This window comes from Podarcis erhardii, assembly GCF_964252035.2.
Source record: "Podarcis erhardii genome assembly, chromosome: 14".
Classification (NCBI taxonomy): domain Eukaryota; kingdom Metazoa; phylum Chordata; class Lepidosauria; order Squamata; family Lacertidae; genus Podarcis; species Podarcis erhardii.
Genome location: NC_138503.1, coordinates 25,205,446 through 25,226,786, shown reverse-complemented (window position 1 = coordinate 25,226,786; position 21,341 = coordinate 25,205,446). Strand labels below are relative to the sequence as shown.

The 21,341-nt window shown below is 45.6% G+C and overlaps 1 protein-coding gene across 1 annotated transcript in view; it reads left to right on the top strand.

Annotated features, from left to right (window-relative positions):
- The window catches only part of ST8SIA2 (ST8 alpha-N-acetyl-neuraminide alpha-2,8-sialyltransferase 2), a 30,048-nt gene extending 9,090 nt beyond the window's left edge, over positions 1–20,958 (top strand). Inside the window, exons 2-6 of the mRNA XM_081839186.1 lie at positions 7,853–7,915; positions 8,547–8,669; positions 11,394–11,651; positions 12,972–13,265; positions 19,549–20,958. Of these exons, the coding sequence (XP_081695312.1) occupies positions 7,853–7,915; positions 8,547–8,669; positions 11,394–11,651; positions 12,972–13,265; positions 19,549–19,834 (1,024 nt within the window). The 3' untranslated portion in view covers positions 19,835–20,958. The remainder of the gene's footprint in view (positions 1–7,852; positions 7,916–8,546; positions 8,670–11,393; positions 11,652–12,971; positions 13,266–19,548) is intronic.
- Positions 20,959–21,341: the final 383 nt, after the last annotated feature.

Sequence of the window (21,341 nt, the reverse complement as noted above, 5' to 3'; positions counted from 1 at the left end):
TGGTCTCAATGACTGGGGAACCCGTGACTTTCCAGATCTTTTTGGACACCCATCAGTGCCTGTCGGTGAAGCCAAAGGAGCTGTAGATCAGAGAATCATAGAATCACAGAACCATAGAGTTGGAAGGGACCTTGAGGATCATCTTGTCCAGCCCTCTGCAATGCAGGAATATGCAGCTGTCCCTTATGGGACTCGAACCTGCAACCTTGGCATTATCAGCACCACGCTGAAACATCTGGAGGCCCAGGAGTTCTCTACACCTGGAAACTTGGGTCATCTAAGGAGAAGCAGAGCATCACTTCCCCATCCAAATTTCTGTCCCTCTCCCCCACCCCACCCTGAAAAAAATCACATTGTGTCCTAATCATTCCCCTTTATCATGAAATCAATTAGGCACTAGAGAGTACTTTAGGAAGGGTGCTCAGTGTCTGCCTGGCACACAGCTTGCGGTTATTTTATTCCCGATTCCCCCCCCCCCCAACAGCAGCAAAAATTAATTCACCATCTCCTTCCTTCTCCTACACCAGGATACAGTGTGAATGATGAGGTGCAGGTGAGGTAGGTTATCAGAGGGATAATAACCTGCCTTTGAATTAACCAGGAGCAACCACTGGAAGAGACAGGGATGAGATGTGAAATGGGCTGGTGGCCGGTTCTGGTCTGGCGGTCCCAGTGTAATGACAATCATGTCAGGCTATATTTATGTATAGGATGCTGGTCTCCCCACCCCCACCCCCGGTCCTCTCCCACCCATTCTCAGCAAGCAGACCTTTTAGATCCCACTTTCCACATTCTCCCTCTTTGTTTTCCTGTCTTCTTTCTTTTCTTCCCTCCGTGTTTCCTGGGGGATCTTTAGAGGCAAGGATGGGGAAGAAATCCGATCCAAATCCATCTCCTTTGCACTTTCTGAAGCACTGCACAAACCAAAACACAGCCCTTTTCCAAATTTCGCGTTCCTCTGAATTTTGCAATTGTATTTCATGTGTACAACAATGCATATACAAGAGTAAAGCGTTCTTTACTGAGTCAGACCACTGGCCTATCTAACTCAATAATATCTACAATGATCGGCTTGTGACTTTCCAGCTTTACCTGAAGATGCAAATGACTGAACCTGGGGATAATTGTGTTTCAGTTCTCTTATTGCTTCAGAGAATGAATATTAGGTAGTTTCACATTAAAATGTGAATTCCTGTGAACCAAATTTCTACCCATCCTTACTTCTGAGCAGTAGTATTAGACTGGTGTATTTGTATCTGGTCATCACAGAACAAGTGAACTCAGAGCTGAATAAACCGCCACACAAACAGATGTAAAATGCCAATTCTCTCTGGTAAATTTCCCTTTAAAAAGAAAGATAAAATGTTAAAATGAGATGAAACAAAAATGAATGCTTGCAATTCTGAATACAATTATGTAAAACCTAAAGGCTGTGGTGCTAATTAAAGTCACTTAGCGGCATACTTGTCTGCTGGTGAAAGGTTTGCCATCAGCAAAATGTGGTTGCACACAAGAATGCAAAAGCAGGTTTTCTGGTGACTTTGCTGTGCAGTAAATTTCACAATCTGTTGTGCAACAAGTTCCTTCTAGCACAACTGTTGCTTTGAATTCCTCTGCCGCTCAACATAAAAACTCACCCATCCAAAAGTGCAAGAGACTTTGTGCTAGCAGACAGAATGTGGTGGACACAGTCCTGAATGAAGAAAAGCATAAAACAAGCATAATATTCTGAGTCTCCCTGGTAGGGTATGGATTTTTGCACTATAAAGCCATCCACCCCAGTTGTCTAAACCTGAAAGTTATGAGTTATCTTGCCTTCCTTTCAGGGCATAATTTGAACTGCAAATTTGAACTGCTTCCTGACCCTCCTCCTCCTTATATGGTTCCAAGGGAAGAAGGAGAAGTTCTGTATAGCTACAGTGAAAGACAATTCTTGACTTGCTAGAATTCACTGCCGTGGCTTTGAAGAACGATTCGGCTCCCCAGAGAGTACCTGCTGTTTCGGAGGAGAGCTTTTTTAGACACCTCGTTGCCAGGCTGTGACAACGTGAGCAGATGAGACCTTTAAACATTGATGTGCGAGATCTCAAGTCGTTTTTGGCGAGGCAGGAATATGAGGTTCCCCTTGTCCTGGGCAGGGGAGATCAAGTCTGGGGAGGCTGTGCTCAAATGGGAGATCCCTTCACTCAAAGGAGACACAGCTACTCTGCACCCCCTTCAGTCATCTTCCACCCTCCTCTACCATCACATCTAGTAACACAAAATGTGTGACAGGACATGGCTGGTTTTGCTGCTCCACGAAGAGGCAGCCCAGGAAGCAGAGCTGATCAGGGTTGCTAAAAATGTTGTGCAGCGGGCTTTCTGATGGCTTACCACAGCCATGGAGTAGAGAAACTTCAAGGCCAGGAGCTATGTGAGGATAGACTTATGGGAGAGTGATCCTTTCTGCAAATACCCAGGTTTTTCTTTGCACAGTCTGCATCCAATTTGCATACATATCCATGGAAAGAATTAACATAATTTAGACAGAAGTACAACACATTGTACCTTACAGATCGTGAGCAGGTGAATTATACCTGTTCAGATGATATCCATAATTATAAAAATAAAAATAATGTAATAATTTATTACTTATACCCTGCCCATCTGGCCGGACCTCCCCAGCCACTCTGGGTGGCTTCCAACAGAATATTAAAAACACAATAAAACATCAAGCATTAAAAACTTCCCTAAACAGGGCTGCCTTCAGATGTCTTCTAAAAGTTAGATAGTTGTTTCTTTCCTCGACATCTGGTGGGAGGGCGTTCCACAGGGCGGGTGCCACTACCGAGAAGGCCCTCTGCCTGGTATATTTAAAGTGTATATTTAAAGCATGCCCCCCCCCGCAAAGAATCCCAGGAACTGTAGTTTGTTAAGGGAGCTGGGAATTGTAGCACTGGGAGGATAAACTACAGTTCCCAGGATTATTTGAGTTTAAAATGTTTGGTGTGGATGTGACCATCAGCTGTCTAGGTGCTGCTAACTGCAAAGGTTTCCACTCCTTTCATAAAGGTTGAGAATCTTTAAACCACACATGGATCAAACAGCTGTGCTAGCTGGGGCTTCACTCCAAACATCTGGAGGGCACCAGGTTGGGGAAGGGTGCCCTAGGCCACCTGTAAAGCCAAAATGAATGCACACACACACACACACACACACACACACACCCTTTGCTCTTTAGCAAACAAAGGGCCCTTTCTCCTGGATTTCCTCTCCCTGGGACTTGCAAACAATAAAGAGACATGAAAGTGAGCTCTCTCTTCCCAAGGCCACTGAATGGCTGAGCACATAAAGATGAAAGGTCTGGGTGGGGATGCAGGGGGAGGGCAAGGGGAAGAAGAATCTGCTGAGGAAAATGATACACATGAACCAGCAGAGTGGATTCGGCTGCTGCCTGCAGCTTTGGGAAGATGGGCATCCGACTGTTTCTCAGAGTACTTATCAAGCACTTAACTCCCAGAAGGAGGAATGGCAGAGATTGAAAATGATGCGAGGTGTCAAGTAAAGTAGAAAAGAAGCTACACATGGGCACTTAGTTTATTTATTTGTCTTTTAAAAATACTGGGGACCTGAAATTTGATTTAAACAACAAAATCTAAATGGTTCACAACAATTATACATACACAATAAAAACCACAGGTGGTTCAGGTTTTTTTAGATCATCAGCTAGCTAACACAGAAACTGTTAATCTTGTCTGCATAAGCCTGAGAACAAATAAAAGTTCCCAGCAAAGGTGTAACTCGAAGTCACCTGCTGGATCTGTATTGACAGAGCACTAATGGCTCAGTTTCTTGGGGAAGCAGACTTGGGAAGCAGCAAATGACACGCCTGCTCACGATCTCAGTGATATAAGGGTTCAGGGGGTTCCCTAAGGCAGTGTTTCCCAACCTTGTGCCTCCAGCTGTTTTTGAACTACAACTCCCATCATCCCTGACTAGCAAGACCAGTGGCAAGGGATGATGGGAATTGTAGTCCAAAAACAGCTGGAGGCACAAGGTTGGGAAACACTGCCCTAAGGTATCCTGGGCCTCAGTTGTTCAGAGCTTTCAAGGACCTTGACCCTGGCTCAGTAGTAGATGGGCAGCCAAGTACAGATGTTTTAACAACGGCGTCACATGTTGTCAGCCAGATGCACCCACCGGCAGTCTGGCTGCCTGGTTCTGCACCAGCTGGAGCTTACAAACTAGGCCCAAGGGAAGCCCCACAGAGAACACATTGCTGTAGTCCAGCCTCAAAGTTGCCAACACATGGAGTACAGTGTACATGACCACCAGGAAGGGGAACCTGTGGCCCTCCAGTTGTTCTTCCCCTCCATGAATGTGTCCAATTCTCTTTTAAAGCCACCCATCTTGGAAGCCATCACTGCCTCCTGCTGGAGGGAGTTCCACAGTTTAACTATGAGCTGCATGAAGATGTACTTTGTTCCATCTGTCCTGAATTTTCTGGCATTTGGCTTCTTTGGCTGTTCATGGCTTCCAGAAGTATAAGAGAGGGAGGAAACTTTTCCCCATCCACTTTCTCTATGCAAAGTATAATTTAATGAACTTCTTGCGTGTCACTTCTTCCTCACCATTTTGAACGCGGCAACCTTTCCTCATCAGGAAATCACTCCATCCCCTTCATTATTTTGGTTTCCCTTTTCTGAACCTTGGCTGCCCTAAATGGTCTCTCCAGATGCAGGTTACAGCTACAATGTACATTGAAAGTTATCTTGCCACTTTCCCCAGGCTGACAAGGAACCATTGGTAAGCACTCTTTGGGTTTGGTCAGTCAACCACCACCACAAATCCACCTAACAGTAACATTGTCTAGCCCACGTTTTAGCAGCTTCTCCACAAGGATATCATGGAGGACTTTGCCTAAAGCCTTACTGAATCCAAATACGTTACATTCACAGCATTCCCCTGATCCACCAAGCTTGTAATTCTCTCTCTCTCTCTCTCTCTCTCTCTCTGTGTGTGTGTGTGTGTGTGTATGAAAGAAATAAGTTTAGTCTGGCATGACTTGTTTTTCAGAAACCCAGCCTGGCTCTTAGTAACCACAACTTCCTTTTCCAAGAGCTCACAGGCCACCTGTTTCATTATCTATTCTAGGACTTTTCCTGGCTTGAATGTCAAGCTGTCACTAGTTACCTGGCTTCTCTTTTCCCCATTTCTGAAGATGGCGGCAATATTTGTCTGCCTCCAGTCTGCAGGGACATTACCTGTTCTCCAATGATTCTCAAAGATTATAGACAGAGGCTCTGAGATTACATCTGCACATTACTCTAATACCCTTGGATGCAGTTCAAAGCAGCTAGGTGTTTCCTTACTGCCTCTTTTCCTATCTTGAGCTGCAGCTCCCTCTCTGCATCATTTATTATACTATCACCAGGTTGGGCGCTGTTTTGCTTTTGGGAGAAGGCAGAGGGAAAGTAGGTGTTGAGCAGTTCTGCCTTCTCTCACTCGGTCAATAGCATTTCTCCTTTTTTCTCACACAGAGGAAATAGTACTTCCTTATTCTTCCTCTTGCTCTGAGCATAGCCAAAAAAAAATTCATTATTATTATTATTTTTAACCTCTCTTGCAATCCTGGGCTCTAGCCCACCTGACCTTCTCCCTGTGAGTGTTGGCTAGTCATGTATACCCTACCTTTGCAATTTTCTTATTCATCTCTTCTTAAATCTCGGTTCATCCATAAATTCTTTATGCAACCACACTGGTTTCTTTAGATGCCTCCTACTTTTATTTCGTATTGGAATTGTTTGTGAATGTGCCTTCAGTATTTCACCTCTAAGAAACTCCCATCCATCATGAGCTCCCTTCTCTTGGGGCATTTCTGACCATAGGCTCTCACCCAGTAGTTCTATAAGCTTTTTGAAATCGGCATTCTTAAAGTCTAGAGTGCACATTCCACTACACTCAGCTTTCCCTTTCCTCTGCATCCTGAATTCCAAGAGGACATGATCACTTCCTCCCAAGTTTCCCACTACTTCCACCTCACTGAGTAGTTCTTCCCTGTTGGTGAGGAACAGGTCCACAATAGTTGATTCGCTTGTTGCTTCTTCCAGCTTCTGGGAAATGAAATTGTCAGCAAGGCAACTGAGGAATTTGTTGGACCTTACATTCTTGGCAAAGTTTTATTTCCAACAGATATTTGGGTAGCTGAAGTTTCCCATGACTGCTATAGCTCTCCTTTCGGAATGTTTGGTAATCTGCTCTAGGAAGGCATCATCCAAGTCTTCAGTCTGGCTTGAAGGTCTATAGCAGACACCCACAGTAAGGTCACTGTTGCTTCCCGCTCCTGTAGCAACCTTTACAGACTACCCTTCCAAGGATTATTTGTGGGAAGCCACACAACTGTTAAAGAGGTGTACAGCTGCTTTAGATATATGATCCGGATACGATCTAAGAGGCAGAGGACCTCTGAATATCAGGTGCTCAGGGTGGTGTTCAAACAATAGGAGGGATAGCTGTGGCTTCCAAGCACCCTAGTCAGCTTCCCAGAAACATCCGATCAGTCACTATTGTTACTGGAGTAAGGTAAAAAAAGGTAAAGGTAAAGTTAAGTCCAGTCAAAAGTGACTATGGGGTTGTGGCACTCATCTCCCTTCAGGCCAAGGGAGCCGGTGTTTATCCACAGGAAGCTTTCCGGGTCATGTGGCCAGCATGACTAAACTGCTTCTGGTGCAATGGAACACCGTGACGGAAACCAGAGCGCACGGAAATGCCATTTATCTTCCTGCCACAGCGGTATCTATTTATCTACTTGCACTGGCATGCTTTCAAACTGCTTGGTTGGCAAGAGCTGGGACAGAACAACAGGAACGCAGCCCATTGTGGGGAATCGAACTGCCAACCTTCTGATCAGCAAGCCCAAGAGGCTCAGTGGTTTAGACCACTGTGCCACCCGCTTCCTGTGGATACCGGAGTAAAGGGTCCCTTAGTAGGGTGTCCACATAAGCATCAACCCCCCAAAAGGACACAGGTGTGTGTGTGTGTGTGTGTGTGTGTGTATTATATTATATACATTGCTTTTCTTCTAGGAAAAAAATGGTTCTGGTACTGCATACCCTCGACTACCCCTAGAAAAAAAACACCGATTATACATATTATATAATTGCACATGTTAATTATGCAATTGCATGTGTGTGTGCATATTAATAAACATATATTTATATGCAGGCTTAGAAAGAATTACTATGGTCTGTATCCATAGTAATTCTAGCAAGGACTCTCGGGCTAACAAATGGAAGCACTTGCACAGCAGAGTAATCTAATGCAACTGTTGTGCTAGCAGAAACCTCTTGTGCAACAGATTGCACAATCTACTATGCAACACAGTTACCAGCAACCTGCTCCACAATTCAATTGCACAATGAAGTTCTGCTGGTGCAAAACATTTCGCCAGCTGGGCAGGTATAAGTGGCTTTCATTTTGTGCTATCTTAGAGACAACCCTGTAATTTAAATAGAAATACAATCCATTTCTGCCTAGTGAGGAAGCCAGTGACCAGGTGACAGCTGGGCGGGCTGGGCTCATGGGGGTTAGCCATCCATCACTTCTGGAGTCCACCTGCTAGGGTAAATATTTTATTGTGGCCAATAGAATTCTGTAGAATTCTTGGAAGATATTTAATTACAGGAAAATGCCTCCAGTCACAAATTGTGCCTTTACGTTGTGCCCTGGAACCTACACATGATACATAAATGAAAGCTTCTAACTTTGGAGCCCTCCAGACTATACAGCAAAGAGGAGATCACACCGACGGTTGAGCAAAAGCTTTGCGAAAAGGCACCAGTTTGATGAATAATGCATTTCCTTTGTCCTGTAGGAATTCTGGAAGCAGAGGTGCAATCAGATCGGCACTGAGCAGCTTACATGGCAAACCTAATAGGTTCGTAAATTGGATGTTGCGTTCATTTGTGTTTTGCTTTAAGAGGGCTATTAATCTGCTTCATTCTCTCTCTCTCATACACACACTCATGCTCACACGTTCTCATGCATATTCTCTCCCCCCCCCCTCCTTTCTCTTTTATGTGAGATGGTGCTCTTTCCACACACCTCATAGATATCTGTTCCTTTCCTGTTCTGCTGCAGATTTTCTTAATCATCCCTCTGTCCACCCAGAATCGTCCACCTCTCCCGCAGTACTCTCCTATCTCATTACCACCAGCGGCTTGTAGTCATTGAGACTGATTGGGCAGAAAGCAGGGAGATCAACAGTAGGTGGCGCCAGAGCCAATGGCAGGCAGCACCAAACAATTCTAGTTTTGCCCCTCACTTTGCTGAGTTCCACAAGGGTTGTGTACACACTATATCTTTAAAGCACGTGATTTCCCTCAAAGGATTCTGGGCAATGCAGTTTGTTCAGGGTTGCTGGAAACTGACTCTGTGAAGGGTGAACTACAGCGCCCATAATTCTTTTGGGTATCTTGAGAGATCTTGCTGGAATCTGTGCTAATGGATCCTGCTCTTTTTCTTCCTCCACCACTACCTCTCCCTTTCTCTCTTTTTCTCCTCTCCAGAGCCGAAGTGTTAATAAATGGCTCCTTATCTCCAGCTGTTGTTGACAGAAGCAATGAAAGTATTAAGCACCATCCAGCTCCGTCCAAATGGCAACACAACCAGACACTCTCTTTGAAGATCAGGTACTATCTAATTTCTAGGAATGGGCACATCAAAATCCAGTGTTACAAGATTGGATGAAAGTTTGGCGTTTGTTTCGAGATTTTGACGTATCTACAGGTTTTTTTCCGTTTGGTTTAGTTTATTCAATTTGTGCATCATTTCACACAGTCAGCAGAAGGCTTGAGGCCATTTACGGAGAAAATATAAAAATACTTATAAAGAAGACAAGCACTAATAACATAACAGAAAAGCAATAAAAGCATTCATCCACAAATATCACCCAACAACATAAAACAACCACTTCACCCAGATAAGAATAAGTTGACCCATAACTTATCTCAGTTATTCAAAAAAAATTGAAAAAATATTAAATTCCGTTGTAGCAGCACCACTAAATTAGATGGAATTGGGATGACAAGTGAGAAATATAAACTTTCTGGAGAACTATTAGATTATATTTAAATGAACGGAGCACAAGAAGGTAAACAAGATGATAAATTGCTGGTAAAAATTTACAATGATGTAAGTGGGAGCGGGAGACGTGAGGGAGTCCAAAGAAGTTATGAAACTATGTTATGATACATGTTATATTGTTTATTATTTTTACACTTGTATTTAAAAATTTTAATAAATATTAAAAAAAAAAAATTCCATTGTAGCAAAGCTCGTTCTCTATTTGGGAATTTACAAACTTGGCAGATTTCATGGAATCATAGAATTGTAGAGATGGAAGGAACCCCAGGGATCATCTAGTCCATGGGTAGGCAAACTAAGGCCCAGGGCCCGGATCCAGCCCAATCTCCATCTAACTCTGGCCTGCGGATGGTCCGGGAATCAGCATGTTTTTACATGAGTAGAATGTGTGATTTTATTTAAAATGCATCTCTGGGTTATTTGTGGGGCATAGGAATTCATTCTTTTTTCTCTCTCAAAAATATAGTCCAGCCCCCCACAAGGCCTGAGGGACAGTGGACCAGCCCCCTGCTGAAAAAGTTTGCTGACCCCTGATAATTCTAGTCCAACCCCTTGCAATGTAGGAATCTCAACTAAAGCATTAGATCTACAAGCCAGGTTATTTTGAGTTTGGGCAGCATTACTAGCAATTCCAGACAGAGCAGCAGCAGGGAGCTGGGGGCCAAAGTAGGAGTACCATGGGAAGTGAGGACTGAGGATTGCTGGTGCAGCATCTAAGGCACGAAGCCGCCATTTCAAATGTTGTCTCTGCTATCAACTCAGTGGGCAGCCTTCAGCAAATCCCTTCATCTCAGCCCCCCAGCTGGAGGTAATGCAGCCACCAAGGTGGCTGATGTAAGCAGTATAGAGATAATTTCGATGTGAGCTGCTTGAAACACTCGCATTATAAATTCCAAACAGCAGACTCACTATTATTACAGTGAAATGCCTGTCATCATCATGAATGGGGTTTGTGCACACATGGCTTGTGTGTGTAAAGAGATCCTTCAAGAAAATGATGCTTCTTGTGCTGCATATGTGGCAGCCTTTTAGATATATGTAAAAATGTTTGTTTGTTTGTTTGTTTGTTTGTTTGTTTGTTTATACACTATCCTTTTGCCCCAAAGACTTGCAGAGTGGCATACAAAAAATGTAAGGCTGGGATGGGGAACCTGCAACCTTCTAGATGCAGTCTACTGATGGCTCCATGACACAGGGCCCTCAACATCACAACCATACCATTAAGACAGCACAACCATAGCATCAAGGCACAGCTTACATGTGAGGTAGCCAACATGATGCCCTCCAGATGTAGGTGAACTGCAGCTCCCATTACCCAGCAGGGCCACTGGTCAAGAATTATGGAAGGTGCAATCCAGGAACATCTGGAGAACATCACATTGGTTACTCTGGATTACATAATACAGTGCAGCAACACTGCAAGAAATGACATTACTCAAGTGTGATGGTCCTTGCATCTCATCTTCTTTACTTGTTGAGTCCGCAAGCTACATAACTAGCTGCCTGACTCTGAAAGGGTTATAGCTGCAGAAGGTCCCTGGTTCAATCCCAAGCATCTCCATGCACAGTTGGGAAGGTCCCGTGTCTGAAACCTTGGAGAGCTGCTTCTAATCAGTGTCAGCCAAGGCTGAGGAACCTTTGGCCCACCAGATGTTGTTGGACTACAATTCCCATCAGTCCCAGACAGCATGGACTATAGTCAGGGATTATGAGAGTTGTAGTCCAGCAACGGTGGACTAGCAACGGTCCAGCAACGGTGGGACGTGGGTGGCGCTGTGGGTTAAACCACAGAGCCTAGGACCTGCCGATCAGAAGGTAGGCAGTTCAAATCCCTGCGACGGGGTGAGCTCCTGTTGCTCGGTCCCTGCTCCTGCGAACCTAGCAGTTCGAAAGCACATCAAAGTGCAAGTAGATAAATAGGTACCGCTCTGGCGGGAAGGTAAACGGCGTTTCCGTGCTCTGCTCTGGTTCGCCAGAAGCAGCTTAGTCATGCTGGCCACATGACCCAGAAGCTGTATGCCGGCTCCCTCAGCCAGTAAAGCGAGATGAGTGCCGCAACCCCAGAGTCGGCCACGACTGGACCTAATGGTCAGAGGTCCTTTACCTTTTTAGTCCAGCAACAGCTGGAGGACCAAAGGTTTACCAGCCCTGGTGTCGACAATGCTGAGCTAGAAGGACAATGATTCTGACTAAGTTGAAGACAGCTTCCTGTGTTCCTAACTAGACTTATTGCCTCTTTCCCTCCCTCCCTCCTTTTTTCTTTTAAAAAGAAAGCACATCTTGAAATTTCTGGATGCTGAAAAAGACATCTCAGTGCTAAAGGGAACTCTCAAGCCTGGGGATATTATCCACTATGTGTTTGACAGAGACAGCACAATGAACGTTTCCCAAAACCTCTATGCCCTCCTGCCCAGGACTTCACCACTGAAAGGCAAACACTTTCAGACATGCGCCATTGTGGGCAACTCAGGCATCCTGTTGAACAGCAGCTGTGGAGAGGAGATAGATGCTCACAACTTTGTGATAAGGTAATGGTGGTTTCCATGAAGCAGCACTCGGCTTTGAAGAAGGCCTTCTCTTTAAAATAACCCCCAACCAAACCATGCATCTCAACTAGGGGTGGGGGAGAAATCCAATTCTGTTTGCATTTAAATGAACCGTAGACTTGGTAGAGAACCCCAAGGATCATCTAGTCAAAGGCAGAATAGATTAAGGGGGTAGACAAATTCACGGAGGATAAGGCTTTGAAGCTTTGATGCCAGTAGTTTAGTGAGAAATTCAGAAGTGCATGACAGTCACAGCCACTCCCCACTCACAGCCACACCTTTTCTAAGCTGATACCGCCTGCCAAAATTATACAGTAATCTTGTAATTATACAATAATCACATTAATAATAATAAGAGATGCACTGTGTAGAGATGCATCAGTGCAGATCTCCATGTGTTGCCTTTCAGCAACTTTCCATGCACATACATAGGCAAATGATTTGCAGTGCTCCAGTATCTTCTTTCAGAGTGAATTAATATGCGTTTTTCTTGACATTCCACTGTATGTAACAGAACTTGAACACCATTCTCTTGAAACGGAAGCCCCTTGTGTTTTGAGTGTTCCTAAATGCTTCATTTAGCCACATACGGTGGCTAAAAAGCTCCCCTTTCATGCTAACTGGGCAGCTCTAGGATGCCGGTACCCTGATTAAGAAATAGTAAAGGGTCTTCAACCTCCAAGGACTCCAGACTATTACACCACTACATGAAGGCTGTATCACCTTCATGATCAGACAGAGCAGTTGCTGGGAAACTGAGCAGAAGAATGCTATTGTGCTCATGTCTTGCTTGTGGGCTTCCCAACTGGGCCATGTGGTTGGCCACTGTGAGAATTGAATGCTGGAGAATTGGTCTGGTCCAGCAGGGCTCTTCTTGCCTTGTTCTTAACTTCTGTGGGTTGTCTGTCTGTATGACTTTTACACAATGGGAAAGGAAGCATGAAGCAATGGGGGCTGAGGCGCTTCATTCCTCTTGTGGATTTACCAGTGCTTCAAGATAAGACCAGTGCTTCATTCCTCTTGTGGATTTACCATTGCTGACATGCTACACAGGGAGGTGGGATTCCTTGTCCAAGTGCCACGTTCTTGGCTGGGCAACCTTCTTCTGCCCATGGCCTCATGCACCACCACTCCTGACATGAAACCCATAGGAAGTTTCCTGGAAAGGAATAGAACCCTCGGGTCAGAAAGGTTTTTTCCTCGCCAAAAAATAGACCCATTCCCTGATCATTTCAGACCCTCTTTTGGTGCCTGCTCTAATGTCCACTTCCTGGATGTGTGCCCTGACATTTCCCCTTCCAGGTGCAACCTCGCCCCAGTCCAAGAGTACACCCGGGACGTGGGGACCAAGACAGATCTGGTGACCATGAACCCATCGGTCATCCAGCGTGCTTTTGAGGACCTGGTGAACGATACCTGGCGGGAGAAGCTGGTCCAGCGCCTGCACAGCCTCAACGGCAGCATCCTCTGGATCCCAGCCTTCATGGCCAAAGGAGGCAAGGAGCGTGTGGAGTGGGTCAACGAGCTCATCCTCAAGCACCACATCAACGTCCACACCGCCTATCCATCCCTGCGGCTGCTGCACGCTGTCAGAGGGTGAGGAACTCTGCACCCCGGGCCAAAAAAGCACTCAAAATTGGGCTCTTGGGAGACATGCAGAACAGTTCCTGGTGGTCTTTGTCTTTAATGCTTTAGTGTAGGGATGTGGGGTGGGGGACCTCAGGCCCTGGGGTCAAATCCAGCCCTCCAAGCCTCTCTATTCCCCAGGCCACACCTCTAATCTCTAGGCCACGCCCCTCACAGGCCCTGCTTTACAAGAATAAAACTCACCTTCATTGCTCTGCTCTCCTTTGCTCTGGCCCTGTCTACTACTAGCATGTGGCCCTCAACAGGTTGCTGAGAAGGGAATGCAGACCTCAGTCCAAAAAAGGTTCCTTACTCCTGCATTAGCTTATATTTATCTGAATTTGAGCAGAGATGCAGAGAGAAAGGGATGCTTAACTTTCCTTGTGGGCTGTTTTACTGAGCAAAATCACCAACATCCAACTGTGTGTCGTTGTTGTTTTAACGCGTAGGGGAATATATACTAGCTCCACGTATCTTTTTCCCCTGCTGGAAGATAAAGCAGTTTGAAGAGGTACCTTGCTTGCATGCTTGCTTGTTTTTGATCAGCAGACAAACAGCCTGCAAGGAAAAAGCAATGCCCCTCTTCCCAGGCCATCCTCTGGTGGCACCGATCAAAGATGAAGTCCCCTGCAGAGGCATCCCAGTTAAACCAAGCCTGCCTCACATCTCCCATCAGGGATGACGCTCACAAATTCAGTTTTGAGCGATGGCTTTTAAAAACTGTACGCTGTTCAGAGCCTTCAGCAAAACAGCATGTTCTGGGATTGTTTGTTTCATGTTCAAATGCCATGCTCATTTTAAAAAAGAAAAAGAGAGAGCTAAAAACTAGTGCAAAGGTAATTCTTCATGAGCTATATATCTTTGTGCAGGGAGGTTTGTTGGTTGGGTTAGAGAAGGGACGTGCACACATAACTCTATACAGATCGTACATTTAAAGAACTCTGGGAGCTGTAGTTTACCCCTCAAAGAACTACAATTCCCAGCACCCTTGGCAAACTATTAGGGAGGGATGTGCTTTAAATGTATGGTGTTCCCTGGCTCCTGCACCAGGCTTAATAGCATGTTTACTCTGAATGTGTGGATCGGCACTAAATATTGATGCACACATATATGCATGAATTAATCCCTGCCTCATCTATGGTAGGAGATATAGGTGGGGATTTCGACCCTTGGCTGTGGTTCTGCTCCTTGTTGCCAACACAAGGAAAAGCAGAAGAGGAATCACAGCCCATTGCATGCAGGTGCACAAGCCTGAATGGCTCCAGCAACACACACAGCAGAACCCACTAGCCCACAACAGGTGAAGTTTTGCTCTGTCTGCCAACAGGAATGACACTGTCAACAGTAGCTAAACATACGAGAGAGAGAGATTCCATTTTGCAGTAGGCTTAACCCAGGGTTTGATGAGGCCCTAAGCTACTGAAGGTAATGGGGCCCTTTATATGTCTAGCTGTCCTACAACAAATTACCACTGTTGTTTGTGTTGCTTATATGCTATATGGTAATTTATGGACCTAATAGGTATCTAAAGCCATTTGCACATGCAGAATGTAGGCACCCTATATATAGAAATGAGCAAACCAGTGATATTTTAGGGAGCAGACTAGCAGGTGGGGCCCATTACTTACATCATAAGAGCCTACACAACACAAAACACTGTTGCTGTAGGTAGGTTTTATTTTATATGCTTTTTATCTTATATTTTGGAAATGTACATCCAGGGTTTTTTCCCCTTTAATTTTTTTGGGGGGGCCTCCCCCCCAAGAGAGTGTGCCCCTAAGCTATAGCTTCTTTAGCTTATACGTAAATCCAGCACTGGCTTAATCCTACATCTCCACAGCAAGGAGAAGGTTGGTGGGTGGGTGGACCGGAAGGAAAACAAGGGTCTGTTACTCAAATCTGCTCTTTTCCGAGCTGTAATTAAGTGGATTTCATGAAAGAAGCTTTGCATATCAACTGGTTCCTAAACCTGTGCTTGCATCTGTCGCCTCGTGCCATAAGCTATCAGCCAGGCTTGCTGCAATTTGGAGAGGCTCCCTGGATCCCTGGAGGCACCACCAGGGCAGACAAGGTGGAGGATGAGCAGATTTGGATCTCCTTTTCTTTTTTTCTTTTTTTATAAATATTTTATTAAATTTTCAAATACATAATACAAGATCCCTACACCAAAAAGCCAGAACAAATACACCAAGAAACCATATAAAAAGAAAGAAATAAAAAAGAAAAAAGAAAAAGGAAAAAAATATAACCAACTGTTCAGAATAACTTTTCTTATATAACTAACTGGACTTCCTCACATCTCCTTACCCTGCATTATTTATAATAAGAATGTCAGCAAATTATTACCTTGTTTCATACCTTATTTTGTACTTTCCATATATTATACTTCTAAATTTAAAATAATTTTTATCAATTGCTCATACCTTAAAGTTAAACATAGTGATACCTTAAATTTCGACCTTTTCTTACTCATAACTTAATTTTCTATTTTACAAAGTCTATTTGCTGGAACTGGTGTTTTCTAAATCGTGCAAATACTTAACATTCATACAACTTATAATGTTTTTGTAGATAGTCCTTAAACTTCTTCCAATCCTCTTCCATTGTTTCTTCTTCCTGGATCTCCTTTTCTGATTCATCCTGAGCCAGGAAGGTATGGGGCCAAAGTGTAATAGTGCAGATCATGGTAGGGATTGAGTAGGACTGCCAGCTCTTTGTTTCTGGCAGGGGACCTGTGCCTTTAAGGCATTGCCTAGCAGAAATTCAACAGCTGTTGGATTTTGGGGGCCTTGAAAGCCACCTGGGCTATGCCACAGGGAGGGGAGGGGGAGGAATTGGTGACAGCGGGGAAGATTCTTGCATCTAAATTTGGAACCGGCTGTCCAGCTGACAAATATTCTGTGTACATTGTCCGTCAAGGGGTTGCTTTTCTCTGCTTGTTTGGTTTTCCGCCCATGAAACGGTGCCGCAGGCTAGCAGGTCAGATGGCGAGAGAAGCGCAGAGGGCTTGTCTGTTGCAAAGACACGTCCGCGCTGTAATGAATAAGATGGGAGGGCGGGGTGAGGAGAGCCAACAGCTGGGGCTGGGAAGAGCTAATTCAATTAGAGCTCCAAGCCACGGACAAGGTCCACGCTTGCAGCCAAAAAGGCAGCAAGATGACCAGCTGTCTTGTGGGCATGTATAATATGTCACTCTGCTCCAATGGGGAGGGAAGGCAAGGATGCAAACAGATGGTTGATGACTACACAACGCTGCTCCTTTGCACCCAAGATGCCATGGCATCCTCCTGCCCAGGTAACAAGGGCCCCGAGAGATCATCCCATCCCTTCTATACCTGGTTGACCAGTGCACTCTCCAGGTGAGGGTCTAAGAAGATAAGAAGAGCTTGTGGATCAGGCCAAGGCCCAGTTCTCATCCAGTTCTCCAACCAGATGCTCACAAAAGCAGGACCTGAGAACAACAGCACATCTCTCTCCAATCTTGCCTCTGACAGTGAAGGTAGAACAGGGTTTCCCAAACCTGGGTCTCCCGCTGTTTTTGGACTACAGTTTCCATCATCCCTGGCCACTGCTCCTGCTAGCTAGGGATGGTGGGAGTTGTCGTCCAAAAACAGCTGGAGATCCAAGTTTGGGAAACTCTGAGGTAGAGCTTTCAAGGCTGTTTGTACCTGCAAAGAAGAAGAAGAAGAAGAAGAAGAAGAAGAAGAAGAAGAAGAAGAAGAAGAAGAAGAAGTAGTTATTATTTGTACCCCACCCATCTGGCTGGGTTTCCCCAGCCACTCTGGGCGGCTTCCAACAAAAATTAAAAATAATTAAACTATCACACATTAAAAACTTCCCTGAACAGGGCTGCCTTCAGATGTCTTCTGAATGTCAGGTAGTTGTCTATCTCTTTGACATCTGATGGAAGGGCATTCCACAGGGCGGGCACCACTACCGAGAAGGCCCTCTTCCTGGTTCCCTGTAGCCTCACTTCTCGCAATGAGGGAACCGCCAGAAGGCCCTCGGCGCTGGACCTCAGCGTCTGGGCAGAATGATGGGGGTGGAGATGCTCCTTCAGGTATACTGGGCTGAGGCCATTTAGGGCTTTAAAGGTCAACACCAACACTTTGAATTGTGCTTGGAAACGTACTGGGAGCAAATGTTATGTGGTCTTGGCGGCCGCCCCCAGTCACCAGTCTAGCTGCTGCAAAGGTTTAGGGGCAGACCTGCTGCTTCATTTGCAATCAGTGTGTGCGCCATAACCTCCTGCTGAAGTTCTTTTAACTTTTCATACTCCAATTTGTTGCGCTTTAGCACAGGAGTGCCCTGTGGCAACAATGCAGGGATGCTGGGAAAGCAGTGTAGGAGAGCTAAGAAAGCAGAATGGTGGGTGGGTGGTTGAGTGTAATTCTACCACTAATGCACTAGTGTTGCATCAGTGACTTGTTGCAGTATATGCATGGGACAGTGGGGGGGACAGCAGTCCAGAGGGGTCTCTTAAGTCACTGTGATGCCAGGGGGTCTTACCTCCACTGCTGGAGGCAATATGTCTCTGAATGACAGTTGCTGGGAATCAGAAATGGGGAGAAGGAAGGTTCTTCTCCTGTTTCTATGTCAACATGAGAAAATCATCAGGGGTGCACAATAAAAAGGACCTCTTGGGTGCCCTTAAAGCCCCCCATCAGATATTTAAAAGGTAAAGGGACCCCTGACCATTAGGTCTAGTCGTGACCGACTCTGAGGTTGCGGCGCTCATCTTGCTTTATTGGCCAAGGCAGCCAGTGTACAGCTTCCAGGTCATGTGGCCAGCATGACTAAGCTGCTTCTGGCGAACCAGAGCAGCGCACGGAAATGCCATTTACCTTCCCGCCAGAGCGGTACCTATTTATCTACTTGCACTTTGACGTGCTTTCGAACTGCTAGGTTGGCAGGAGCAGGGACGAGCAACGGGAGCTCACTCCGTCGCAGGGATTCGAACTGCCAACCTTCTGATAGGCTAGTCCTAGGCTCTGAAGTTTAACCCACAGCGCCACCCGCGTCCCTATTATCAGATATTTATTTTTACAAATTCTCTTCTTCTGGCTTAGGAAGAAAATACTCCCTGCCACTATGGCTTGCTGAAAAGAGGTATCAAACGGCAGGCCCTCAGCCCTTTTCCCAGCTTTCTGAGTCGACACAAATCTCAGGTTTTAACAGCAAGGCTGATTGGTATGACCAATTTGGCGGCAGTGGGGGGAAATAATTACAGTCTTCCTCAAGACAGCCTCCCTTCCTAATTAAAACCTGGAGTCTCCAGCAGCAAAAGGTGCATCGTTGATGTGGCATCCCACGTGCACTTGAGGCACCTTCGTTTAGGTCTGCAAAATTAATTAGCTTTTGTTACGGTCCTCAGCTGTTTTGCAAAACAGGAGAGCTGTGCTTGGCGCCTACATGGACAGTGTCAAAGCTGACCTGAGTGTGAAGAAAGAGATAATGCAGCAATTTGTTCCACATTTAGAAGTCTAGCCAGGATATTTTCCCTCCCTAGTTCAAACGTTCTGCCCTCAGTGCTCCCTCTGCACCACCCTCAAGAGATCCTGCAACACACTAAGGAGGGGCAAATCTGTCAATTTCTCATTTCTCCAAACGAGTTCAGTTTTCCACAGGTACACAGGTTTGTGATTAAAAATAAACAAATCCTTGTGATCATTCTCCAGCATTTTAGTGCAAATTCCTCCTAACACAATTTTGTACACACTTTTGCCTAATATAAACATTTTTGCAATGTTTCTCATATGCACACATGCACACACACCACACACACACTATTTACCCTGTACAATGCATTTTTGTATGTCATTTTCACTAAGAGATGCATTTACCCCATTTACACATGAAGAACTGTAACTGCAAAATTTGGAGGTGTGCACATTTTGAAGAATGGCTGTGTTTCAGATCGCACAGAGTTTCAGAAAGTGCAAATGAGGTCAATTTGAATCAAATTTCTTCCCTGCCTGGGAGTCCCCATCCTTGCCTTAAAGAGACAGGTTCCCAGGAAATACAGAGGGAAGAGAAGAAAGAAGAGGGCAGACTGAGATTTATAGCTCTGTGAGGTCAGCACCCTTAAACTGAAGTTCCCAGGAGTCTTCTTGACTGCTGAAGTTGTCTAAGAGCGCTTTAATTTTACACATTGGATGTGGCCAGCATTTTCCTTTTGTCTGTCCTTGACCCACCGCAGTCCACTTTCCTTGGTCGATGAGTTCCAGCCTTCTTTTCTCTTTTTCCCTCCTAGGTATTGGCTGACAAACAAAGTGTACATAAAACGCCCAACCACCGGACTGCTCATGTACACCCTGGCCACTCGCTTCTGCAACCGGATCCATCTGTACGGCTTCTGGCCCTTTCCTCAAGATCAAGACCACAACCCCGTGAAGTATCACTACTATGACACTCTGAGATATGGCTACACGTCGCAGGCCAGCCCTCACACCATGCCCTTGGAGTTCAAAGCCCTGAAGGCGCTGCACCAGCAAGGAGCCTTGAAACTCACTGTGGGGGAGTGCGAGGGGGCCACGTAGGATGGGGTTTCTGGGGGACCCACTTTCCTAGAGGCTATGCCCCATGGGAGGAAGGGGGAGGGGGAGGCACAGATGAGCAGCAAGTGGTGATGGTGGTGGCAGTAGTGGGATTGGTTTTCTTTGTTGACGTCCAGAATGGGGGATGCATGAGACCTGTATCCGGGGTACAGGTTGTGCTCAACCTCTGATGGTGTTGCTGTTTGGTGTTCGCGGGTGGAACGTGAGGGACAGGACTGGTGAGAGAAGCGGACCCAGGCAGGGGAGAGTGGCTGGGTGCAGAAGGGGGTTGGTACTTAACGGCAGCCTCCCCCCACCCCACAAAAAGAAAACCAAGCTTGGGAAGTCACTGTGGTTTGTGTGGGTACTTTAGCGTGACAACTAAATGTTAGGCCAAGTGTTGTGAGTTGGTAGGTAGGGCCTGTTTGGCCAAGAAGCCAGACTTCTGGCTCGTGTTGTGTTCTTGGCTTAGTGGTAACAAGGGGGGAATAGGGGTGGGGGTTAATCCTTAGATCTGCCTGAAAAAGCAAAGAGGGGAGTGAGGAGTGAGGAGTAGCAGCCACGGCCGGTTCTCCAAGGGCATCAATCCAAGAGATGTCGACTGAGCTTCTCCCTTTCAATCTGTGACTATTTCTTAAGTGAAGGGGTGCCCTTTGGTTTCTGGAAACCGCTAGAAGTTCTCCGGCGTCTTGCTGCAGAAAGGCGAACCGAAGATCCTTGGAAACTAGATGGCTGGGTTTGTTGACATTTCTACAGGAAGAGAAAATGCCAGGGCCTCAAGAAGATGTAATGTGGCCGATGTAAAATAAACGAAATTCACACACACACACACACACACACACACACGGTTGAGGTGGACTTAGAAAGGCCGCTTGGTTTTCTTTCCTTTTCTATCTTTCTTAACAAAAGTCGTTGGGATGTAGTATGTAGAAGGTGCCTACCGAAAGCAGTTGGTTTCAAGAGTTCCAGCTTTTAGAAGACTTGAGGTGGATTTGAACTCATGACCGAGTTCTCTAGCTGAATCAAACTGCAGAGTTCAAAAAACAAGCTGAATTTTCCAGATCACCCAAGTGACTGCTTTGCTGTGGTCTAGCTGATTTGTTATTAAACCAGTTATTTTAAAGTCACTGTTGCCTTCTGTTTCTTCTTGTAGTTCTTTATTAAAACGTTGGTATGCCATCCTCACTTACAACAATCACTTTCTCTGGATATAGGCCTGGTTTTCACAGGCGGCAGGTTAAGAAGGTAATCCTGTATGTGAGATGCATCAATGCAGACTGCAGCTGAGGTCTGAATTGACTGAACTCTCCTCGTATCAAAGCAAAAAGAAGAACCCTTTGTAGAAAACTATCACATCAGGGAGAAGGGTAGGGTGGAAACACCACCCTGTTGAAAGGCCAACAGCAGGGATCATTCTCCTTGCAATTTAAGGGTTAATTCTGTTACCAGTACATCAGCTAAATAAGAGGGGGGTGTTGCTTAGCAACCAAGCAGAGTGACATGATCTTCA